At 42.2% G+C, this 23,860-nt stretch overlaps 3 protein-coding genes across 3 annotated transcripts; all 3 read left to right on the top strand.

Annotated features, from left to right (window-relative positions):
* Positions 1 to 365: 365 nt before the first annotated feature.
* LOC102509090 (olfactory receptor 4D1) lies at positions 366 to 1,301 on the top strand. Its single transcript, XM_006181408.2, has one exon. The coding sequence runs from the start codon at positions 366 to 368 to the stop codon at positions 1,299 to 1,301; it is 936 nt and encodes a 311-aa protein (XP_006181470.2).
* A 5,458-nt stretch (positions 1,302 to 6,759) lies between these two features.
* LOC102521076 (olfactory receptor 4D2) lies at positions 6,760 to 7,696 on the top strand. The gene has a single exon (XM_006195488.2). The coding sequence runs from the start codon at positions 6,761 to 6,763 to the stop codon at positions 7,694 to 7,696; it is 936 nt and encodes a 311-aa protein (XP_006195550.2). The 5' UTR covers position 6,760.
* A 10,628-nt stretch (positions 7,697 to 18,324) lies between these two features.
* Positions 18,325 to 19,264, top strand: LOC116669192 (olfactory receptor 4D1-like). Its single transcript, XM_032498188.1, has one exon. The coding sequence runs from the start codon at positions 18,329 to 18,331 to the stop codon at positions 19,262 to 19,264; it is 936 nt and encodes a 311-aa protein (XP_032354079.1). The 5' UTR covers positions 18,325 to 18,328.
* Positions 19,265 to 23,860: the final 4,596 nt, after the last annotated feature.

Raw genomic sequence — 23,860 nt, 5'->3', positions numbered from 1 at the left:
AACAAATGCCACTAGAAAGTATTTAGGTGGAAAAGCTTGAGAAGCTCTAAGCATCCCACCTTCACTACAGCCAAAATCATCTCCTTGTTTTTCTTCACATTTGCCTCTGAATTTGTATATGACAATTTCTTCTAATACACATCTCTCTTCCTTCAGCAAGGAGTTATACCTCCACCAGGAAGAAGCATCTATTTGATTAACTGAAATCATGTGAAAATGTATTTATCTCTGTGGGACGCTCCATTTTGGAATGGTACTCAACAAGGATTTTGATCAACTCCATCCTGATTCTCCAAAGGAGAATGATTGAATTATTATGATTTTTGTTTCATATGGTTTCTCTCTAGTCATGTGGAGAAGGTTCCATGGAACCACAGAACATCACAAAAGTGTCAGAGTTTGTCCTCTTGGGGTTCTCACAGAACCAGGAGTTTGAGAAATTCCTGTTCACACTGTTCCTATTTGTCTATGTCACCACCATTGTGGGAAACCTCCTTATCACGGTCACAGTGACTTTTGACTCTCGGCTCCACACACCCATGTATTTTCTCCTCCGAAATCTGGCTGTCATAGACCTCAGCTACTCTACAGTCACTTCCCCGAAGATGCTGGTGGACTTCTTCCAACAGACTAAGACCATTTCCTACCAGGGCTGCATGGCCCAGATCTTCTTCTTCCACCTCTTGGGAGGTGCAACTGTCTTCTTCCTCTCCGTGATGGCCTATGACCGGTACATAGCCATCTCCCGGCCTCTCCACTATGTCACCATCATGAACACTCGAGTGTGTGTGGGTCTGGTGGTGGCTGCCTGGGTAGGAGGCTTTGTCCACTCCATCGTCCAGCTGGTTCTGATGCTCCCATTGCCTTTTTGTGGTCCCAACATCCTGGATAACTTCTTTTGTGACGTTCCTCAAGTGCTCAGACTTGCCTGCACTGACACCTCCCTCCTGGAGTTCCTCATGATCTCCAACAGTGGGATGCTGGTCCTCATTTGGTTCCTCTTCCTTCTGGTGTCTTACACTGTCATCCTGATGATGCTCAGGTCCCACTCAGGGCAGGCGAGGAGGAAGGCAGCTTCCACTTGCACCACCCACATCATCGTCGTGTCTATGATCTTCATTCCCTGTATCTATATCTACTCCCGGCCCTTCACTCCCTTCCCCATGGACAAGGCTGTGTCCATCAGCTACACGGTCTTGACCCCTATGCTCAACCCCATGATCTACACCCTGAGGAACCAGGAGATGCAGGCAGCCATGAAGAGATTAAGCAAGCGCCTAGTGATTTGCAGCAGGAAGTGAACTTAAAATGGATTGACTTTCCATGACAAATCTTCTCTCTGAACTTCTGTTTTCCCACGTGACAGTTGGAAGAAAGCCTTAATGGAGTGTGGCAATTGAGATTAAAGTAGTATTTCTATGGACCTAGTCCTGTGTCAGGTATTGTGTTAAACACTTTCACACATCTATTTCATTCTTAAGAAGATGACAGTGTGTATGTTATTATTACATTAAACAGTTTTACAAATAAGAAAACTCAGAGAGAAGTGACTTGCTCAGTGATGAACAGTGAGTGGCAGAGCATGGCCAAGAGCTTGGTTCCTCTGTCTCCGAGTGAAGGCAGGAGAAATGGTGGGTTTTGAAGTTCAGGGTCTCCCAGAACTACTAGGGAAAACTTGAGAGAGTTCCTCATCTGTGGATGAGTATCTGTGATGAATGGTCAACACTTTCATCTTAACTCTGGAGCAATCACATTCTTTTCTGCTCCCTGCCCCTCTGCCTCGTTCCCCATTATGGTATTCTGGAAGTGGCCTCACTTTTAACATTGTCTAAATATTTCCGATTTTCTAAGTATTTGCCCTTTGGATTTCTTTCTTTTCTACCAAAACTCCTTAGATAATCTGAAAGACATTCTACTTTCTTAACACAATCTTTGCATCACTTGGATGGTATGGCTGAGAGGTGGATGCTGTAGAATGGCCAGAGAGGGCAGGGCCACATCTATTAATGTTCACATTTGAGGTATGGATTCGGTTCAAGACTGTCACTTCCTGGGTTTTGTCTTTCTTTTTGGCTTCCTGCACTGGAATGAGGGCTCCTTGAGGGCGGGGGCCTTGCTCTATTCATCTTCAGATCCTCTCAGCACCTTGAACAGTTTCTTATACAGAGAGGCATTGCTACTTTCTCTTGCACTCTGCTCTCTCTTTGTCAATTTCAGAATGCACTTTTTATTTCTCTCTCCGTACCTTATATTTATTTCCTCATCTCCTTTGACGTATGCCTCACTTTGTAAAAGTCTTGGGCAATGTATAATATCGACCCAAAGTTAAGAAGATATTGCAGAAGCTTTTTGTTCCATCTTCCCTCCCAGCAACCATCCCATCCAAGAAATAAAAGTTATAGGCTCTTTAAGCCATCATGGCAGCTCTGAGTTCATCCTTTCCCCCCTTCCACCTGCCTACTCCCATTTCACACATGTCTCCCTATTCACAGTGGGGCTTCCACAATGAGGGGAGAGAAAATGGACTTAGTGTCATGTCTGATCTGAGTGGTCCCTCAGAAGAGTGTCAACTCCTTTCACACTAAAGTCCTTTAAATATCTGATGATACTTTTCTCATCTGCTAATTTGTCTTTTCTCCAGATGCAGCATCCACCTTTCTCCAATTGTTCCCATTGTGACAAGTTTCCTGATTCCGCCATCCTGGCCATCTCTCCTGTCTTTACTCTCATATGACAACATCCGTCTTAAAATGGGATGCTCACCATCTGACACACAGCTGCCCTGGGGTGTGAGCTCTTTCGAAAACAATGATGATCCTCTTTGAAATACATATATCAATAAGGATGCTTTTGGCTGCAAGTAGCAGCACCACCGAATCACAGTGGCTTAAATAATGAGGAAATTATATCACTTACAAAGACTAGGTGATAGGAAATTCCAGAGTTGGTTGATTCAGCAGCTCCAACATTTTAGGACTCTGGATTGGCTGCTCCAAAATTCCTTATAATGCTAAGTGGAATAAGCCAGACAGAGGAAGACAAATACTGTGTGATACTGCTTGTATGCGGAATCTAAAAATACAACAAACTAGTGAATGTAACAAAAAAGAAGCAGACTCACAGAAATAGAGAATAAACTGGTGGTTACTAGGGCGGGGAGGGGGAATATAGTGGTGGGGGTGTGGGAGGTACAAACTATTGGGTGAAAAGTAAGTTCAAGGGTGTATGGTACAACACAAGGAATGTAGCCAATATTTTATAACAAATATATATGGAGTTTAACCTTTAAAAGTTGTGAATCACTATAATGTAAACCTGTAAATTATATAATATTGTACAGCAACTATATTTAGAAAAATAACTGTTTTTTTAAATCCAGTCTCTTGTATGTGGAAGATCTTCACATTTTATTCTTATCGGCCAGAGACAGACAAGTTATTTTACCAAGAATAAACCTTTACAGTAAAAAAAAAATTAGACCTACCTAAAATCCTATGCAGATCAGAGAGCTCTATCTAGTCTTGACAGGACATTAAGGTTACAATGTCAGTTAATTCCAGTGTTGATCAATTCCTCTTAATTAAAAATATATAGGGTTGCTGTACCAGTCCTTCTGTTAGAGGCAGTAATAATTTACATGTGAAAAAGGCTAGCATTTTATAGATGATGTGGTAGACTTGGGTATGAATGGTGAAAGATCAATGAGGCTTAAAAGGGGAAGGAAAAGGACAAAGAGAAGAAGGAGGAGAAGAAGAAGGAAAGAAATCAAACCAGTCACCTCAAAGATATGCAGAAGAAAGAGAACAGCCCTTTGTGCTGATGAGCAAGTCTGTGGTTCTTAAAGGGTGATCCCTGGAACAGGAGAACCAGCATCATTTGAAAACTTGCCACAAATGCAAATTCTTGGCCTCACCATGGACCAACTGAATGGCAAAGTCTGGGGCTGGGCCACAATAATCTGTCTTTCAACAAGCTCTCCAGGTGATTGTCTCAAGGGCAAGAATCACTAGTCTAGGAAATGGGTTCTTCTAAAACTCCCAGAGAGCCTGTTTCCTTTGAAGAGGCCCTTGTCCTTCTGAATCTTGGCCTGACAATCCTACATTCCATAGGTCTATAAAATTGTATTGTCCTTGGTCCTTTTGACCCCTAAGGAATAGCTCTCAAAGAATATGTGTTTTTGATACAATTCAAAACTTTTTAACAACTCCCATTGCTCCCCAGACTGAGAGGTAATCAGCACAGCCCTGCTTCCTGAGCCCAGTCCAGTCATTTTTCCCCAAGGATACTCCCTTTTCCCCTAGGGTCACACTCATTACTGTAGATGTGATGTAACGGCAGTGACTGGGAAACTGTTGCTGCAGGGAAAGGATCTCCAAGAAGATGTAAGACCTGAAGTCTCTCTTCCATTCTAGGCTGAAGGAGGGTGGGCTAGCAGGGTTTCCTAACCTGGAGATAGAGTAGCTGTAAGAAGGATTGAGAAGCACTTGCTGGAGGGTAGAGAGATTGAATAAGTGACCCAGACTTGATGGCAGTAAGTCTAAAGTGTGAGCAGAGCATCAGAAAGGAAACGTGGTGTGGGAAACAGATTCCTGGAGTTGCATGTGCAAAACCAGGCTTTCAACAACCAAGTGAAAAATTGGCCCTGAGATTTAGTGGGAGAATGCTGAGAGCAAAAGATAAGGAATTGCACCCCCCAAATTCTCCACATGTTGACATTGAACAAGACCATGTAATTAGAACTAATATACAATGTTAGCAAATTTTTCTTGAACAACTGCTAAATCAGAGTTGCTATTGTAGGTGTGGGGGCTACTAGTTATTGAATTTATAATCTAGTTAAGAGAGACAACAGAATAACATGAAAAGTCCTATTATGGAGGTGTTTATAAAACATTATTGGAACTCAGAGAAATGAGGGACTAGTTTCACACGGCAGAAATGGAGGAGTGATATAGAAGGGGTATGTGAGGATTTCTGGGTTGAGAAGGTCGTAGAAGGCATTTCAGGAAACAGGTTTCATTTCCAAACCTACAGTAATAACCAAGCACATGGCAAATGTGAGAGACTATGAATTCCTTGAACAGCAATCAGTTCCTGGGTAACACGGGTACTGATTAACTGGCAGATGGAGGCTACATTTGATAGTTTGCTGTTTGATATTCTGAGAGGGAGCTGCACACACACGTGTAAGTATGTTTTTCAACCCTGAATTAGTCAACAAAGCAAGTGAGGCAGCTTCTGAGGACTTGAGTTTTAAGCCATGGGCACTAGATGGTCATTAAAAGATTGTAATGAGGGAGGAAGAGGATCAGATATGAGTTTAGAAACATCTCACTGACAGTGACGTAGAAGATGGACTGGTTGGGAGAGTAGAGCTCAGTAGTAGAGCACGTGCTTAGCATCCACAAGGTGCTGGGTTCAATCCCCAGTACCTCCATCTAAATAAATAATAAATAAATACCTTATTATCTCCCCCCCCCCGACAAGAAAACTAAAAAAAAAAAAAAAAAGAAGAAGAAGAAAGAAGAAAATGGACTGAAGTGGAAGGTGGAAGCAAATGGAAGCAGAAGTATGAGATTAAAATGACCTTCAATAGACCATAGATTGCAGGAGGCAGGTGAGGGGGGTGAGAAAAGGCTGGGTGAGTGTGGCAGTCACTTAACCTTCACTTGTCCCCTCTGTCTCTCACACTCCATGTCCTTCTTCACCTTTGTTCCCATCCTCTCTCACGCGCCCCACACCTTTCCATTCCCCTTCCTCCCTCTCTCTTACTCTTAATTACCCCTCTTTTTCCCCTTGTCTATTCTGTTTGTCTTATTTCACACTCTTCCTTTGTCTTCTATCTTTATACTCAATAACATCTTTTAAATCCTTGTCCCTTCAGAAGAGCTCTTCCAGTCCCCTTCATATAATACCCATCACCCATTTCTTAACTCAGAAAATCTCTCTTCCCCTTCTCTTGTCTCAGTACACATAACATATACATCCTATTACGTCACCCAGTATGGGGCCTCTACATCAGTGAGGGGAGGCACTCTTACAGCCGTTCACCCACCGAGCAGTCAACACACGTGCTTTTACTATCAGCGAGGATGGGCACTGCAGGGCACAAATAAATGAAAAGATCCATATTTATACTGATGGAGCTTAGAGCTAAATGATGAAGGGAAACATAGACACGCAGAAAGTTCATTAACATTATTATGACATGTTAGATATTCCCTGAAAAATGCCTGGTACAAAGCTGTATTAGAGACTGGAAGAAGGAAGGATGTCTTTAGAGTAGGGGATACACGGAGGAGAGCGATTACCATTGGTTATTCCAGGCACTGTTCTAGAAACCTTGTGTGTTACTTTATTGAATCCCCTAGACAACTTCTATAAAGAAAACATTTTCTTTTAGATGTAACAACTGAGACTCAGAGAGATTGAGGCACTTGTTCAGGGTCAAATCTTAAGGAAATAGAAGCTCTGAAATTTGACTCTGGTTGTTGGATTCTGTGTCTTCCCAACATTAGATCACACTGAATCTTTGAGAGGCAGTTGTGCGCGTCGCCGGACAGCTGTAAGATATCTCATGAATGTCTATTCCAGCACCAACTAATGAACTCTCCAGAGACAAGGCCATTGAATCAGCACCTGGCATTAGAACTGCACATGGACGTCCATCGCCTAGACCTGGATAACTCAGTAGGAGCCCCTGAGCACTAATGCATGTCTGTCTGTGGTTTGTTTTCTTTAGGTGTGTGGAGAAGACACGATGGAACCAGGCAACCTCACGTGGGTATCAGAATTTGTCTTCCTGGGGCTCTCACAGACTCGGGAGCTCCAGCTTTTCTTGTTTCTGGTGTTCCTGTTTGTCTACACCACCACTGTCATGGGAAATCTCCTCATCATGGTCACAGTGACCTCTGATTCCCGGCTCCACACACCTATGTATTTTCTGCTTCGAAATCTAGCAATCTTAGACCTCTGTTTCTCCTCTGTCACTGCCCCAAAGATGCTGGTGGACTTCTTCTCTGAGAAGAAGACCATCTCCTACCAGGGCTGCATGGCCCAGGTCTTCTTCTTCCACTTTCTGGGAGGTGCCATGGTCTTCTTTCTGTCGGTGATGGCTTATGACCACCTTGTTGCCATCTCCCGGCCCCTCCACTATGTCACCATCGTGAACACTCAGCTCTGCGTGGGGCTGGTGGTGACAGCCTGGATGGTGGGTTTCGTTCACTCGATTTCTCAAGTGGCTCTGATGCTCCCTCTGCCTTTCTGTGGCCCCAATGTCCTAGACAACTTCTACTGTGATGTTCCTCAAGTGCTGAGACTTGCCTGCACAGACACTTCGGTCTTAGAGTTCCTCATGATCTGCAACAGTGGGATGCTGGATGTCATCTGGTTCCTCCTCCTCCTAATCTCCTACTCCATCATCCTGGTGATGCTGAGGTCCCGCTCAGGGCAGGCGAGGAGGAAGGCAGCTTCCACCTGCACCACCCACATCATGGTCGTGTCTATGGTCTTCATGCCAAGCATTTACCTCTATGCCCGGCCCTTCACCTCCTTCTCCATGGACAAGGCTGTGTCCATCAGCCACACGGTCATGACCCCCATGCTCAACCCCATGATCTACACGCTGAGGAACCATGAGGTACAGGCAGCAGTGAAGAGATTAGGGAGATGCTGGCTGGTTTGTAAAGGGGAGTGACAGGGGTACGTCACTTCTCTTTGTCTGTTTTCCACCTATAAAGTGGAGAGGGGGCTGCTGTATCTGCCCACTTTATAGCTTGTGGATGTGTCATTGCAGAAGTGAATGCACACTGCAACTGAGCCAATGACTCTGAGTTTTAGGGAAATAAGTAATATCCTTATTTTTGTTCATAATGGTTGATTTGAACACCCTTATGACAATAAGATAGGTTCTCATGGAAACATTTGGAAAGCCACACCCTCCTTTCTGCCTTCTGGGGGACAGGTTCCTCCTAGGATGACAGGATTTCCCCAGAAGAGTGGTACTGTTTTCTGTATTTTGACTTCTTTTCCCAGCACCCCATTTTGCTGTGATTCTGGGTTGCTGGAAACTGCCTAGGATTCAGTGTCTTAAACCTTACATTTGAGGCTCTAACCGATCTCTTACCAGACTGATGACCATGGCTGAGCCACCTGGCCCTTCTGACCCAGACCTCCAGGTTTATTATAAGAATCAAATCCAAAAAATTGTGAGGCCCACAGATACAGAGGACAAACTAGTGGTTACCGGTGGGGAGAGGGAATGGGGCAGGTGCAAGAAAGGGGCAGGGGATTAAGAGGTACAAACTACCACGTATAAAAGAAGTAAACTATAAGGATATATTGTGCAGCACAAGAAATATTTTTCTAAAAATCCAAAAAACTGTGAGAAAACACTGAGTGAACCATGTGAGTATATTTATTTTGTTTTCAAGTTTGAAATTATCATGACAATTCAGATTTGTTTGCTATGTAGTTTAACATGGTATAATACTTATTACAAGCAAAGGATTATGTATAAAGTACATGGAAGTTATACAGCACTATATTATCTTCCATGAACACTCATGGACACCCTACTCAGTTCAAGAACCAGAAGTTACCAAAACCTTAAAGCTTCCTACAGGTTTTCTCCATCACGTCACGTCTCAGCTGAAACCACTTTCTTGAATGTTGTGTTTGTCATTCCATTGCTTATCAAACTAGTTCCACCACATCTTAATGTAATCAGTATATTGTTTTGTTTTGCTTTTTTTGAGCTTCATGCAAATCCCAGGTTGTACATAACACTCTGGGGTTTGCTATTTTCTCGTTCAACGTTGTGTTACTAAACTCCACATGTTTTTCTGTTTGGCTGTAGCTCACTCATTTGCACCGCTGGATACGATTCCATTGTGAGGATAAGCTTATTGGGGTTGTTCCGAAGCTGACTGGGGTTGTTCCCAGTTTTTGCTATTGCAAGCAGTGCTCCTTGTCGTGTTCTCCGACTTGTCTCCAGTTGTCCAGCTGAGGAGCTCTGGGGTATAGAGCTTGGGTGGAATTGCTGAGTCACGAGATCCTCAGAGGTTTACCTTTCCCCAATAGCGCCAGATTCTTCTGCAAAATTGTTGAACCAAATTATATGTTAACCAGCAGCGCTGAAGTGTTCCCATCAATTCACATCCTCCTAACAGTTGATATTGTCAGACTTAATTTTTGCCAATTAAGTTGATTAAAAAAGTAGTATTCCATTATCATCTTGATTTCAATTTCCCTAACATTTCTTTCCATATTGTTATTGCATTCAGGTTTCCCATGAATGCCTTTGGTTCTCTTTTCTATTGACTTTTTCTAGTTAATGTAGGGTTCATATATAAGTTGGTCACTGACCTTTGTTAGCTCTGTTTATTACAATACCATCTTCCAATTTGTGGTTTGTCTTCTTTTGGTGTTAGTTTTTGGTGTTAGTTTTAACGTAGTCAGGCATATTGAACTTTGATTTTAATATTAAATCTTATTGAGTTCTAATAACAAAAACTTTTTCTTACCCAAAGGACATAAAGATACATAGTTCTTTTATTTTAACCTTTAAACATTTTTACTATTTAAGCTATCTTAGAAATCTCAAAACTTACAGAAAACTTGCATGTATAGTAGTGCAAAGGCCTTTTTCACTCCTGAAGTTTGAAGGTAAGTTGCCAGCCTGATGACTGTTTGTGTGCCTTTTCTACAAAGTCATTTTCCTCCAATACTGTCATGCAGACATTAAAATGGATACAGTAACAATTGCCTGAATCCGATCTTTCTCCTCTACTTAAGATTTGCCAAATGTCCCAACAAAGTCTCGTACAAGGAGAATCTGGTTCAAAATCATGCGTTAAATCTACTTGTCATGTCTCTTTAGACTCCTTTGATCCGCAAGATTTTCTCTGTGATTTTTGTTATCCTGGAACTTTCAAAGATTATAGGCCAATTAGTTTGTAGAATATCCTTCAGTTTAGATTTGTCTGATGCTTCATGATGATTAGACTCAGGTGATGCACCTTTGTCACTTTGCCAGGAATATCCCGGGAGTCACGCTGTGTTCGTATTGCAGACTGTGAGGTGGGATTTTGCTTTGTCCCATTACTTGTGTCCCATCAGTTTGATCACTTGACCAAGGACGTGTTTGTTAGGCTTCTCACCTTAGCCACTCATTTTCTTTTGGAAATTAGCAAATAGTTTGTGGGCAGGTACTTTGAGACTATGTCAATATCTGGTTTCTTATCAAACTTCCCATTACTCATTTATTTATTTCTATCTGTGTGAACTTGTATTTTCCTTTTTCCATTCATTGAATTATAACCCATTGATATGATTACTTATTGTGATGCTCAGTTTGCCCCCAGATTTGGCCAAAGTCTCTTCAGGCTGGCTTCTGTGTTCTTTTTGTTCTTTCAGCACCTCCTGCATTCCTGGCCCAGAGAAATGGCCCAGGCTTACCCTGTACTGTCTGCTTCAGCTCTGGAATCAAGTATTTCAGTTAACAGGTCTGCTTCTTTTGAGTGGAGACAGTCCAGATATAGAAGTCAGTATCTGGGTGCTAGTTCTGCTTTTATATATATAACACATTCACATTCAATATTTATCCATCCATCTGTCCGTCTCTCCATCTCTATTATCCTTCTAGAGAAAATCATATGTTCGCACAGCTATTTCCATTCCCAATGGAACATCACAGAATTTATTGTGTTTGTCCCTTTCCGCACTTATAACTCCCTTGGTGAGGATCCTGTCTCCCATATTCATATATATATATAGACACACACACACACACACACACAAATATGAAAGTCACATGGCACAAAATTAATATATATATATATTATATAGTTTAATATATTAATATATAGTTTCATATATATATATATATATATATATATATATATATATATATATATATATATGGAACTCACATGACATAAAATTAACCATTTTCAAGTGTACTATTCAGTGGCATTTAGAACTTTCACGTGCGGTGCAGCAATCACTTCTATCTAGTGCCTAAACATTTTCATCTCCGAGAAAGGAAAGCACATACCCACCATGCAGTCACTCAACCTTCCCTCCCCTCTCCTTAGCTCTTGGAAACAACTCATCTGTTTTCTGTTATGGACTTACCTATTCCAGACATTTCATATAAGTAGAATGGTAAAATATTTTGTGTCTGGCTTCCATCACTTAGCATAATGTTTAATAGGGTTAATCCACATTGGAGTATGTATTAGTACCACATTCTTTTTATGGCTGAATCATATTCCACTGTCAGGATAGAGCACATTTTGTTCATCCATTCATCTGTTGAAAGATGCTGCTGTAAGCATTTGTGTACAAGTATTTGAGTACCTGTTTTCAGCACTTTTGAGTATACACCTACGTGTAGAGTTTCTGGGTCATGTAGTTGATTCTATGTGTAACTTGTTGAAGAACTGCCACAGTGTTTTCCACAGCACCACCATTTTTTATTCCCACCAGCAATTCTGAAGCTGCTGATTTCTTCACATCCTCACTAACACTTGTTATTCAGTAGTAGTAGAATTGTTATTACCATCCTATTACGACGTGGTATCTCATGGCTTGATTTTCATTTCCCTAACTACGAATGATACTGAGCACCTTTTCATGTTGAGCATCTTTTCTTGTTGAGCATTGGCATGTCTTCTTTTAAGAAATGTATATTCAAGTCCATTGCCTCTTTCAAAAATCATGTTGTTTGTCTTTTTTTTCTTGAGTTGTACAAGTTCATTATATATTCTGGATACTAGACCCTTGACAAAATTTTGACTTGCAAATACTTTTTCCTATTCGTAGGGGAAATCTTTTTACTTTCTTCATAGTGTCTTTTGATGCACAAAAGTTTTTAACTAGGGTGAAGTCCAATTTATCATTTTGTTGTTGTTGCTTGTATCTTGGTATCATCACTAAGTATGCACTGCCAAATCCAAGTTCATGAAGATTTATTTCTATGTTTTCTTCTAAGTGTTTTACTGTTTTGGCTCTTATATTTAGGTCTTGGATCCATTCTGAGTTAATTTAGGTATATGGTATGAGATAGTGGTCTGTCTTTACTCTTGTGTATGTGGATATCCAATTGTCCCAGCACCATTACCGAAGAAACTTTCCTTTACCTGTTGAATATTCTTGACACCTTGTTGAAAATCCATTGAAACATAAATGTATGATTTATCTCTGGACCATCAATTCTATTAGTTTGTTTTGTATATCGCTCTATTAAATCTCATAAATCAATAAATCACTCTATTAAAGTATTCATTTCTGTCAACGTATTTTAATTTCCAAAAACTCTTTTTTTGTTCTGTTTTTTTTTATACCATCTTGTTCTTATTATGGATATTAAAAATTCTTGCTTCTGTCAAAGGATGTTAATTGTATAAACTTCTGTTTCCTATTAATCTCTGTTTGCTTCTCATTCATTTTTCTATTTCTTTTGTTTTTCCCTTTTGTGTCAGTGGCCTTCATTAAACTCCTGGTGATCCTCGGGTGTCTACACTTAAGAGCAAGGCAATAAAATACTAATTGATACCTCTATGTATTGAAGCCTTTAGACTTTACCTTAGGGGTTCTGGTGGAAATCAGCTATTTACTGGAGGACCCCCACATTCCAACACATGGAGGGTTTTTCTGGAGTTGTTGTTTCTGCAAAGAAAACACTTGCTTTCCTGTATTTGGTTTAGATGCTCAAATATTTTGCTGGGATGAAGAGAGTGATGAGCCTCCTTACCTCTTTAGTTAGAGAAACTCCTACCTGACATTTTTTCTCATTTGAGTCTGTGACCTCCGAAGTTATAAGACTTTTCCCGTGTAGACAGAATTTCATCACTATCAGCGTTCTCTTTCCTCTGGTCCATCATGTTTATTCCTGTTTCCAGGGGCTTTATAAGAAGATAGCCTTGTTCTTGGGTGTTTACCCAAAGCCATTCCCAACCACTTCTCCCTTGCTTGTCCTCTGTCACAAGTGTTCATTTTTCCAGAATCCTTACAAGTTGGCATGCTCATGTGCTCATGTCATCCAGGAATGAAAATTACCACAAAAGATGTGTTAAGCAGGGAACTTCTGGAAAAGATTTCTCCTCCATGAGTAGAGGCAAGAGATGCAGGAGGAGAAAGAAACTGACGCCCATGAGATTGCTCAGCTCCAGCCTTTGAATGAGACTGTGTGAGGACATACACCATAATGAAGCATGGAAGCCATCTGGGCTCATGAGGGAGAGACCACAGCATCACTGACTCACTGAACCAGTGTCTTGAGATTATTGGGACATGGATGACTATTGGCTCATTGGCTTTATTTCCCTGATTTTTCTTCATTACCTATTTCTCCTCCTCCTCCTTTTCTCAGCTCTCATCTCCTTTTCCCTTTCTGCTGTCTTCTGTTCACTCTCCTCACATCTTTGATGATTGTGAAGCTGGGATGGACTGAGTCATGGACACAGGAAAAGCTGGAACTGCCCTCATTAAGTCTCCTCTGAGACAAAATGGGATATGAGAAACAAAGGAGTTGTACCCACTATGTCCATCCTCTCAACTCCCCTGTTTCCTCCTCCTTGCTGCCATAGAGACCTCCATCTGCAGGTCATTCTTCAGCATGACGTCCTCCATGGAGATCTCTCCTCCCTCAAGGTAAAATCGACTTGTATTAGCCTGGTGTCCTAACACTAGTCAGAGTGATCCCTGCCTCCTCTCCACCCTAATGCCCCACCTCTTCCCCTGTGCTGCAGCCATGTTGAGGCATTCAGGGTTCATGAGGGTATGCTGTGCCATGTCCCCTCTGGACCTCTGTTCTTCCTGCCAGAAACACACTTTCCCTCCTTTGTTTGCCAAACACACTTGAACTTCACCTTTGTTTAAGCGTCCTCTTCTCTGGGAAGTCTTCCTCTCCCATTCATGGTTATTTGCTCAGCCTTTTAACCCTTGAGCATTCCCCTACGTAGAGCACCTGTATGAAGTGCATTGATGTGTTTCTGGATCTGTTTCCCTATCAACCTGTGAGTTCCTGAGAGGAGAACGTATGTCTTATTTTTGTAACCTCAGCATTGAGCATTGAGATGTACCCAGACCTGCCTCTCACTGCTCTCCCTGTCTTACAAAACAATAACTTTCCATTGTGCTAACAAATATTGACCTAAAAGAAATGTTGACTGCCAAATATTTCTCTAGGGGAGATAGATTTTTTTTTCAGGTTCAGCAGAGAATTGCAGTTCAGGGTCTGCACCCATGGTGAGCCATTTGCAAGTCCTTCAGTGTATGACAAGAAGAACACTTTTATAGAGAAGAAAGGCAGGGTGGGAAGGCTACTGTAAACAAATAGTCCAGGGCTTTTCATTGGGTGAGTTCTTGCCAGAAAAGAAGAGGAGTCTTTCTTCTTCCTTTGGGCTCTGCTCTCTTCACAGGGTGTGAAAGCTCCTCCTTCTGGTCTCGCAACTCTACTTAACAGAAATTTCTGTTTAATTTTTTACACAAACATTTCTTGAACTTTCACAATACCAAGTACAATAACTCCAAAACAACATGCCACATTGGAATCTTTTTCTAAAACAGATAAATCATCTATAATCGCGCCTTTGAGGAGTCAACTTTGGGGTTGAGATACGGTTTAGTAGACACCTTACAGTCACTTTTGTGCCTTGAGAGGAGAAATATATAAACTAGAAGTTACAAGGGCTTTCTTGTTAGGGACTAAAACAGAATCTTAAGGAATTAACCCAGGTAAGTTAATTAGTTACTATTAATAATGTTACACTCAGTGACATCTGACGGTCAAGGAGATGGATAAGACCTACTGACTCCTCTAACATCACCCCAGGCTATTTTAACAAGAGGCTGGGTTTTAAAATGAACTGAAGCTGTAAATATTGGGAAGGATGAATGATTTTAGAATCTCTTGTATGTGGAAAAAAGCAGAGCTTTACAAAGATTTTTTTTAAAAAATGAGAGGGATTTTATTTTTCTAAATATAAATATCTGTTACAAAAGATTTCAGACCACCCTGGAAATCTCATGTAAAACAGAAAATTCTCTCTGGGAAATTACAGTTTTTATGGTACACCAAGATTATAAAGCCAGTTAAGTCCAGTTCTGGCCAGTTCATCATAATAAGACAATATATCATTTCCTGCACTAGTCCTTGTATGGAAGGAAGGATCTTATTGAGTAATAAATCACATATAAGGAATAGTAGAATTTTATAGATGGTGCAATAGAACTGAATATAATTGGAAAATCAACCTTCAGGTCTCGTTGACAAAAGAAAAGACGGAATTTACAGGATTTGTTTCCAATGTGGTATACAAACATTTTCCCACCTATAACATTGTCCAAGATCAATTAATTATTTTTTTAGGTAAGTATCAAACCAGTTGTCTACATGATGTTGGAAGAAAGAACTGTCCGTTGTCCTGACAGAGAACAGTGAAACTCAAAGTCAGTGGTTCTTAAACTGTGGTCTCAGATAAGCATCACGGGAAAAATAGCTAGAAATATGACTTCTCTGACAAAACATTGTATATTGACTATACTTCTATATGTGTTAAAATGATTTTTTAATATATATATATATAAAAAAGAAATGTCACTTCTCAGGCTCCACCAAAGACCTACTAAGTCAAATATTCTTTGTGTGGGTTTCTAAGTTTTAACCTCACCTCCAGATGATTCTAATGGATGCTCAAGTGTGTGATCCACTGTTCTGTGAATTGGGTCTTTCCAAAACCCCAGTAATTTTGAAGGAATCTGTCCTTTCTGATATTGGTCTTCTGATCCCACATGGCATGAATCCTTACAATTTTTGTCCTTGGTGGATATTTGTTTTGTTTTATTTTGTTTTGTTGTGGGGTTTTTTGTTTTGTCTGTTTGATTTTTGCCCTCAAGGTGACCTTTCAAATAGTGTTTTTGAGAGACTTAGAAACTTTTTAACAACTCCCATTGTTGTTTTGCCCCAGCAGGGATCATTCCAGCTCTTCCTCCTGAGCCCAGTCCAATTTTCCCTGAGGATATCCCCTCTTCCCCAGGGTCATCCCATGAGTTGTGTGTGTGAGGTATGAGCAAAGACCAGAAACCTGTGAAGCTACATGGAGAGGACGCCCTAGAAAGATGTAACTCCTGAACTCTCTTCTCCCATTCGGGGCTGAAGGAAGGTGAGAGACTAGGGTTTCCACGCTGGCTGTTAAGTCAATGGTAATCAGATTCTTGAAAACACCTGTTGGAGGGTGGGGAGACTAAACAAGAGACATAGACTTGATTGTAGTGAGTCTAATGTTAGAGGAGAGATTTGGGGAGCAATTTTGAGGGGGATATGCTATTAAAATAGTTGCTTCAGGTTGCATGTAAAACCCATCAACCAAGCATAGAACTGGCCTTATGAGATAGGGAACAGAGGAAAAGTAAAATCACTTCTAAAATCTCCATATAAACAATTACCTACTTAATTCATGAATTTGACAACATTTACTGAGCATGTGCTGCAGCAGTGTTGCTGTTCCAAGTTCTGGGTTGACCATGATATTGACATTGCAGTGGAGTTTGTTGAGGGGAGATGCTGGGAAAAAAAGAATGATGATAAACCTGTAACTGAGGTATGTGCTAAGTGTTTAAAGAACCCTGAGAAATGAGAAATTTGTTCTGCCTGGGAGAAATGGTGGCAGGAGAGGCAGGGAGGGTGACATTTGAGGTTGAGAAAGTAGGGAACAAAATTCCAGGAAACAAACATGGAAATAAATAAATATGTGGCATATTTAAGACTATGAAATTAAAGAGCTAGAGGTTCATTAAAGGAAGAGATACTGATGAGAAAGGCAGATGGAGTTTACATTCTACAGCCCTGTATGACTGCTGAGTTGCATGCATATGGGTAACAGGTATTTCTACCCTGACTTGATCCACAAAGTATTTGATGTGGCTCCTAAGGGGCTCTAGTGAGAATCACTGCAAGAATAGAAGTGACAGAGGAACGTGTTCAGATCAGCGTTTAGAAAGGTCGCTTGGATAGCTGTGTAGAAGGTAGACTGGAAATGAAATTGAATAATAAGAAGGGACTGATCTCTGATAGATAATGGGGACCCGTAGGTCAGGTGAGGGTCTGGGAGGTGAGACAAGGTAGGGAGAGTGGGGAGGCCATTTAACACTCACCTCTCACCCTCTATCTCTCACCCGCCATGTCCTTCTTCACCTTTGGTCCCATCCCCCCACTGCCCCACCACCTTTCCTTTCCCCTTCCTTCACTCACTCTAACCCTCCATTTCCTTCCTATAATTTCCTTCCTCTCTTTAATTCTTCATCTATTTCCATTTCTTCTTCAACATTTTTATTTCTCTTCTACCCGTGGATTCAATATCATCCTCTGATATTGCTGTCCTTTCAGAAGAGCTCTCAGTCTCCTTCAAACAAGATATTCATCATCTATTTCTTCACACATGAAACAGTTACACCTCTGCCACTTGTCTCCACATGTGACCTTGGGTGCTTCACCCAGAAAGGTACCACCTACACTTGGTAAAGGGAGAAATGAAATGTTCCAGCTGTCCAGCTGTGTCCAGAGGCTCCCCTACCTGAACCTGCACACCCAATAGCTTTTCACCGACCCAACAGTTAACAGCATGTACTTACAAGCACTGACTATGAGCAAGGATGCCCACCTCAGGGCACAAATAAATTGTGAAATGAAGACCTATGTCTCTAGCACATTGTGGCTGAATTGTGGAGGGAAAACACAGACATATGAAAAGTTCATTAACATTATGATGTGGTGACTGTTGCAGGGAAAATGACTGGTACAAAACTGTATTAGAGACTGGAAGAAGGGTGTTGTCTTTAGAGTTGGGGATCCACAGAGAAGGTGATTACCATTTACTAGTCCAGGCATTACTCTTGGAAGTTTATGTGTTTTTTTTTTAATCCCTTAGGCAATTTCTATAAAGAACACATTTTTTTCTTACAGATGTGGAAACTGATTAAGTAACTTGCTCAAGGTCAAATGCCAAGGAAATAAAAGTTCTGAAATTTGACTCTGGTTCTGTTGGATTCCAAGTATCTTCCCACCACTACATCACAGTGAAGCTTTGAAAGTCAGGTTGCATGTGTGTCTGGATGGCTTTAAGATATATCATGAATGTGTGTTCCAGCACCAACTAGTGAACCCTCCAGAGACAAGGCTGTGTAATCAGCTCTTTGTATAATGATCTGTACGTAAGAATGTCCATCATCTCGATGTAGACAACTGAACTGAGCCCTTGAGGACTAAGAGCTTCATGCATGTCTGTCTGTGGTTTGTTTTCTTTAGGTGTGTGGAGAAGACACGATGGAACCAGGCAACCTCACGTGGGTATCAGAATTTGTCCTCCTGGGGCTTTCACAGACTCAGGAGCTCCAGCTTTTCTTGTTTCTGGTGTTCCTGTTTGTCTACACCACCACTGTCGTGGGAAATCTCCTCATCATGGTCACGGTGACCTCTGATTCCCGGCTCCACACACCCATGTATTTTCTCCTCCGAAATCTGGCTGTCATAGACCTGTGTTTCTCCTCAGTCACTGCCCTGAAGATGCTGGTGGACTTCTTCCAACAGACTAAGACCATCTCCTACCAGGGCTGTATGGCCCAGATCTTCTTCTTCCACCTCTTGGGAGGTGCAACTGTCTTCTTCCTCTCCATGATGGCCTATGACTGGTACATAGCCATCTCTCGGCCCCTCCACTATGTCACCATCATGAACACTCGAGTGTGTGTGGGTCTGGTGGTGGCTGCCTGGGTAGGAGGCTTTGTCCACTCCATCGTCCAGCTGGTTCTGATGCTCCCATTGCCTTTTTGTGGTCCCAACATCCTGGATAACTTATTTTGTGATGTTCCTCAAGTGCTCAGACTTGCCTGCACTGACACCTCCCTCCTGGAGTTCCTCATGATCTCCAACAGTGGGATGCTGGTCCTCATCTGGTTCCTCCTCCTTCTGGTCTCTTACACTGCCATCCTGATGATGCTCAGGTCCCACTCAGGGCAGGCGAGGAGGAAGGCAGCTTCCACTTGCACCACCCACATCATCGTCGTGTCTATGATCTTCATTCCCTGTATCTATATCTACTCCCAGCCCTTCACTCCCTTCCCCATGGACAAAGCTGTGTCTGTCAGCTACACGGTCTTGACCCCCATGCTCAACCCCATCATCTACACCCTGAGGAATCAGGAGATGCAGGCAGCCATGAAGAGATTAAGCAAGCGCCTAGTGATTTGCAGCAGGAAGTGAACTTAAAATAGTTTGACTTTCCATGACAAATCTCTCTGAACTTCTGTTTTCCCACGTGACAGTTGGAGGAAAGCCTTAATGGGGTGTGGCAATTGAGATTAAGGTAGTATTTCTGTGGACCTAGTCCTGTGTCGGGTATTGTGTTAAGCACTTTCACACTTTTATCTCATTCTTACAAAACTGACAGTTATATTATTACATTAAACAGTTTTACAAATGAGAAAACTGAGAGAGAAGTGACTTGCTCAATGATGAACAGCAAGTGAGTAGCAGAGCGTGGCCAAGAGCTTGGTTCCTCTGACTCCAAGTCAAGGCAAGAGAAATGGAAGGGATTTGAAACAGCGTCTCCCACAACCACAAGGGAAAACTTAGAGCATCCCTCATCTATGGATGAATATCTGTGATGAATGGTCAACACTTTCATCTTAACTCTGGAACAATCACATTCTTCTCTGCTCCCTGCCTCTCTGCCTCCTTCCTCACAGTGTATTTTGGAAGTGGTCTCCCTTTTAACATTGTCAAATATTTTCAGTAAGAGTTCTTGCCCTTTGGATTTTTTCTTTTTCCACCAAATACTCCTTGGTAGTCTGCAAATATTCTGCTTTCCTAACCAGGTTTTTACATCTGAAGAGGATACTGTAATATGTTTGGGGAACCAAGGCCAGAAGACAGGGACCCTAGTCCCAGTGGCAATCAGCCCAGCCCTGCTTCCTGAGCCCAGTCCAGTCATTTTTCCCCAAGGATATTCCCTCTACCCCTAGGGTTACACGTGATGTGTAGACCTTCTTATAGATGTGATGTACGAGCAGTGACTGGGAAACTGATGCTGCAGGAAAAGGATCTCCAAGATGATGTAAGACCTGAAGTCTCTCTCCCATTCTGGGCTGAAGGAAGGTAGGCGAGCGGACTTTACTCACCTGGAGATAGAGTAGCTGTAAGAAGGATTGAGAAGCACTTGCTGGAGGGTGGATAGATTCAACAAGTTACCCAGACTTGATGGTAGTAAGTCTAACGTATGAGCAGAGCGTCAGAAAGGAATTGCAGGGGAAATGTGTTGGAAACAGATTCCTGGAGTTGCATGTGCAAAACCAGGCTTTCAACAACCAAGTGAAAAATTGGCCCTGAGTTTTAGAGGGAAAATGCTGAGAGCAAAGGATAAGGAATTGCACCCCCAAATTCTCCACATGGTCACATTGAACAAGACCATGTAATTAGTACTAATGTACTGTTAGCAAACTTTTCTTGAACAACTGCTAAATCAGAGTTGCTATTATAGGTCCTGAGGCTACTAGTTATTGAATTTACAATCTAGTTAAGAGAGACAACAGAAAAATATGATAAATGTATAAAGGAGGTATTTATAAAATGTTATTGGAACCCAGAGAAATGAGGATGAGGGATTAATTCTCCATGGGAGAACTGGACAAGAATTCACAGAGGTGATATTTCGGGACTTCTGGGTTGAGAAGGTCATAGACAGTATTTCAGGAAACAGGTTTCATTTCCAAAGCTCCAGTAGCAGCCAAGCACACGGCACATGTGAGAGACTGTGAATTCCTTGAACAGCACTCAGTTCCTGGGCACGAGGGATACTGATTAGATGGGCAGATGGAGGCTACGTTTGATAGCTTGGTATGACATTCTGAGAGGGAGCTGCGCGCACACGTGTAAGTATGTTTTTCAACCCTGAATTAGTCCATGAAGCATGTTAAGGAGCTTCTGAGGATTTGAGTTTTAAGCCGTGGGCACTAGATGGTCATTAAAAGATTGTAGTGAAGGAGGAAGAGGACCAGATATGAGTTTAGAAAGGTCTCACTAACAGTGACATACAAGATGGACTGGAGTGGAAGGAAATGGAAGCAGAATGATGATATTAAAATGACCTCCAACAGACCAGCGGTCAGGCAGGTCAGGTGGGTGAGACAAGGCTGGACGAGGACGGCGGCCACTTAACCCTTACTTGTCACATCTATCTCTCACCCTCCGTGTCCTTCTTCACCTTGGTCCCCATTCCTGGCCCCCTACCTTTCCATTCCCCTTCCTTCCCCTTTCTTACTCTTAATTACCCCTATTTTCCCCCTTGTCTATTCTATTTCTCTTTTTTCACACTCTTCCTTTGTCTTCTGTACTTATAGTCAGTAACATCTTCTAAAATCCTTGTTCCCTTCATAAGAGCTCTTCCAGTCCCCTTCATACAGTACCCATCACCCATTTCTTAACCCAGAGAATCTCTCTCCCCCTTTTCTTGTCTCAGCACACACACCATATACGTCCTGTTACGTCACCCAGTACGGGGCCCGTACATCAGTGAGGGGAGGCACTCTTACAGCTGTTAACCAACCCAGCAGTCAACACACGCGCTTTTACTGACTATCAGCGAGGATGGGCACTGCAGGGCACGAATAAGTGAAAAGATCCATATTTATACTGCCCGAGCTTAGAGCTGAATGATGAAGGGAAAACACAGACACATATAAAGTTCATTAACATTATGATGTGTTAGCTGTTGCCTGAAAAAGCCTGGTACAAAGCTGTATTAGAGACTGGAAGAAGGAAGGATGTCTTTAGAGTAGGGGATACACAGAGGAGAGCGATTACCATTGGTTATTCCAGGAACTGTTCTAGAAACCTTATGTGTTACCTTAATTAATCCCCTAGACAATTTCTATTAGGAAAACACCTTTATTCCCACCTTACAGTTGTGGAAAGTGAGATAGAGAGATTAAATAATTTACTCTGGGTCAAATCTCAAGGAAACAGAAGCCCTGAAATCTGACTGTTGTTCTATTGAATTCTAAGTGTCTTCCCAACATTAGATCACACTGAATCTTTGAAAGGCAGGTTGCGCGTGTCTCTGGACAGCTATAAGATATCTCATGAATGTATATTCCATCACCAACTAGTGAACTCTCTAGAGACAAGGCCGTTGAATCAGCATCTGGCATTATGATCTGCAGATGAACGTCCATCGCCTAGACCTGGGTAACTCAAGTTGAGCCCCTGAGCACTAAGCATCTCTGTCTATAATTTTGACCTCCTTCTATTTTGACATCCTTTCCCAATAACTCTTTTGTTCTTTGTCCAGAGGGATAGAGAAGGCAGAACCTTGAGACTTAGCCTTAAATTGGGAGCATGTTATCAAGGGTAAAACCAAGACTGGAAATTGACATAAATTCAGGGCCACGTCTTCAAGACTCTTACCACTTACTGCTATCCCTCCTACCCACCGCCATTTGCAGGCTCAACACTTCTTGCAAAAAAAGACCCATTCATTTGCTCATTCATTTATTCGTATTTGCAATATGCATTTGGGTTCTAACATCCATAGAAAGTGCCCTGTAATGGTTTGTTAACTATGTACGTCTGTCTATACGTCTGTCTGTACCTCTGTTCCCATTTCTCTTTCCCTCTCTCCCTCCCGACATTAATTTCTTCTAGTTTAGTCTTCCTCACAGCCATCTGGGCCTTTTCCCCCCAATTCACTGTGGCGCCTTGCTTCCTCTCTGCCAGGACCTCCATGCCACACACCCATCGTATCTTTCCTCCACTATCAAACTGGGGCTTTGGGGTCAGGTTGTTAGGCAGAGTTGAAAAGAAGAAATAGGTTATGATTAGAGTTGTAAGGGTTGTGAACCCCACACATTTCAATAAAAAGATGGTGTTTATTTTTAGGAAGTAAAGCTCTCCCTGAAATGAGGTGAAGTTGAATATTATGGAAATAAGAAACTGTTAGGACAACACAGCTGGTCCCTCCTCCTCCCTCCCTCCATTCATCATTTCCTGCTTATGCAGTCGCCATGTACATGGCCCTAATGGGAGCCTTAGCCCCCAGACCAACCTAACCTTTTCATTCTGCCTTCCACAGCCAGCTCACTCAGTCTCTCAGGATTCCAATCCCAAAACCCCATGAGAATAATCTGACTGGCTGAGGTTGGACCCCATATCCCACATAGCTGAGGGATGTGCAGGTCCTGGGCCATAAGTTTGGCCATCCAGGTCCACTCCTTTAACAAGGACTGTGGGTGAGGATTGTCCCCAGAGAAGATACATGTAGGTGAACAGACTCTCCACACCCCAAACGTATCTGCTGTGAAAGGAGCAAGCAACGCACCTCTTAAATGGCACCGTCCAAGAAACTTGTCATGAATTCTGTCTAGATATTCATGGTTTTATTCATTCATTAAATAAGTATTTCTTGAGTGTCTACAATTCATTCTTCTGTTCTCCTTTGCTCTCTTTACCCCGAGGTTCTTGGGGAAAGTTCCTGACTTCATTTTGGCTGAACCAAGGAAAGAAAGGACAGGAGGGCATTCCTAGGAGACACACGTGGCTGCAGCAGTGGTTGACCCAATAGGAGCCATCAGCAATTTCTGAGGGATCTGGATGGAGAGAGAGCTGAAAATAGGAAAGGAGGCAGCCTGGGCACCCAAGGACAAAGATGCCTGCCTGCACCTCCACCTACAGCCCTGTCTCCTGCACCTCATGGGCACAGGGGAAGACCCAGGACAGGGCAGAGGGTGCCTATACAGGCCATGAGGGTTTCCTTGTCTAAACTCTGTAGAATTTAAAAACAACAACAAAACTGACTGCTCCTTG

The sequence above is a fragment of the Camelus ferus genome, chromosome 16, assembly GCF_009834535.1.
Source record: "Camelus ferus isolate YT-003-E chromosome 16, BCGSAC_Cfer_1.0, whole genome shotgun sequence".
NCBI lineage: Eukaryota > Metazoa > Chordata > Mammalia > Artiodactyla > Camelidae > Camelus > Camelus ferus.
Note: the sequence above shows the minus strand (reverse complement) of the source record. Positions and strands in the feature narration are given on the sequence as shown.

Excerpts from the sequence above, each read along its gene's own strand:
- LOC102509090 (XM_006181408.2), top strand. The coding sequence starts at position 366 with ATGGAACCACAGAACATCACAAAAGTGTCAGAGTTTGTCCTCTTGGGG.
- LOC102521076 (XM_006195488.2), top strand. The coding sequence starts at position 6,761 with ATGGAACCAGGCAACCTCACGTGGGTATCAGAATTTGTCTTCCTGGGG.
- LOC116669192 (XM_032498188.1), top strand. The coding sequence starts at position 18,329 with ATGGAACCAGGCAACCTCACGTGGGTATCAGAATTTGTCCTCCTGGGG.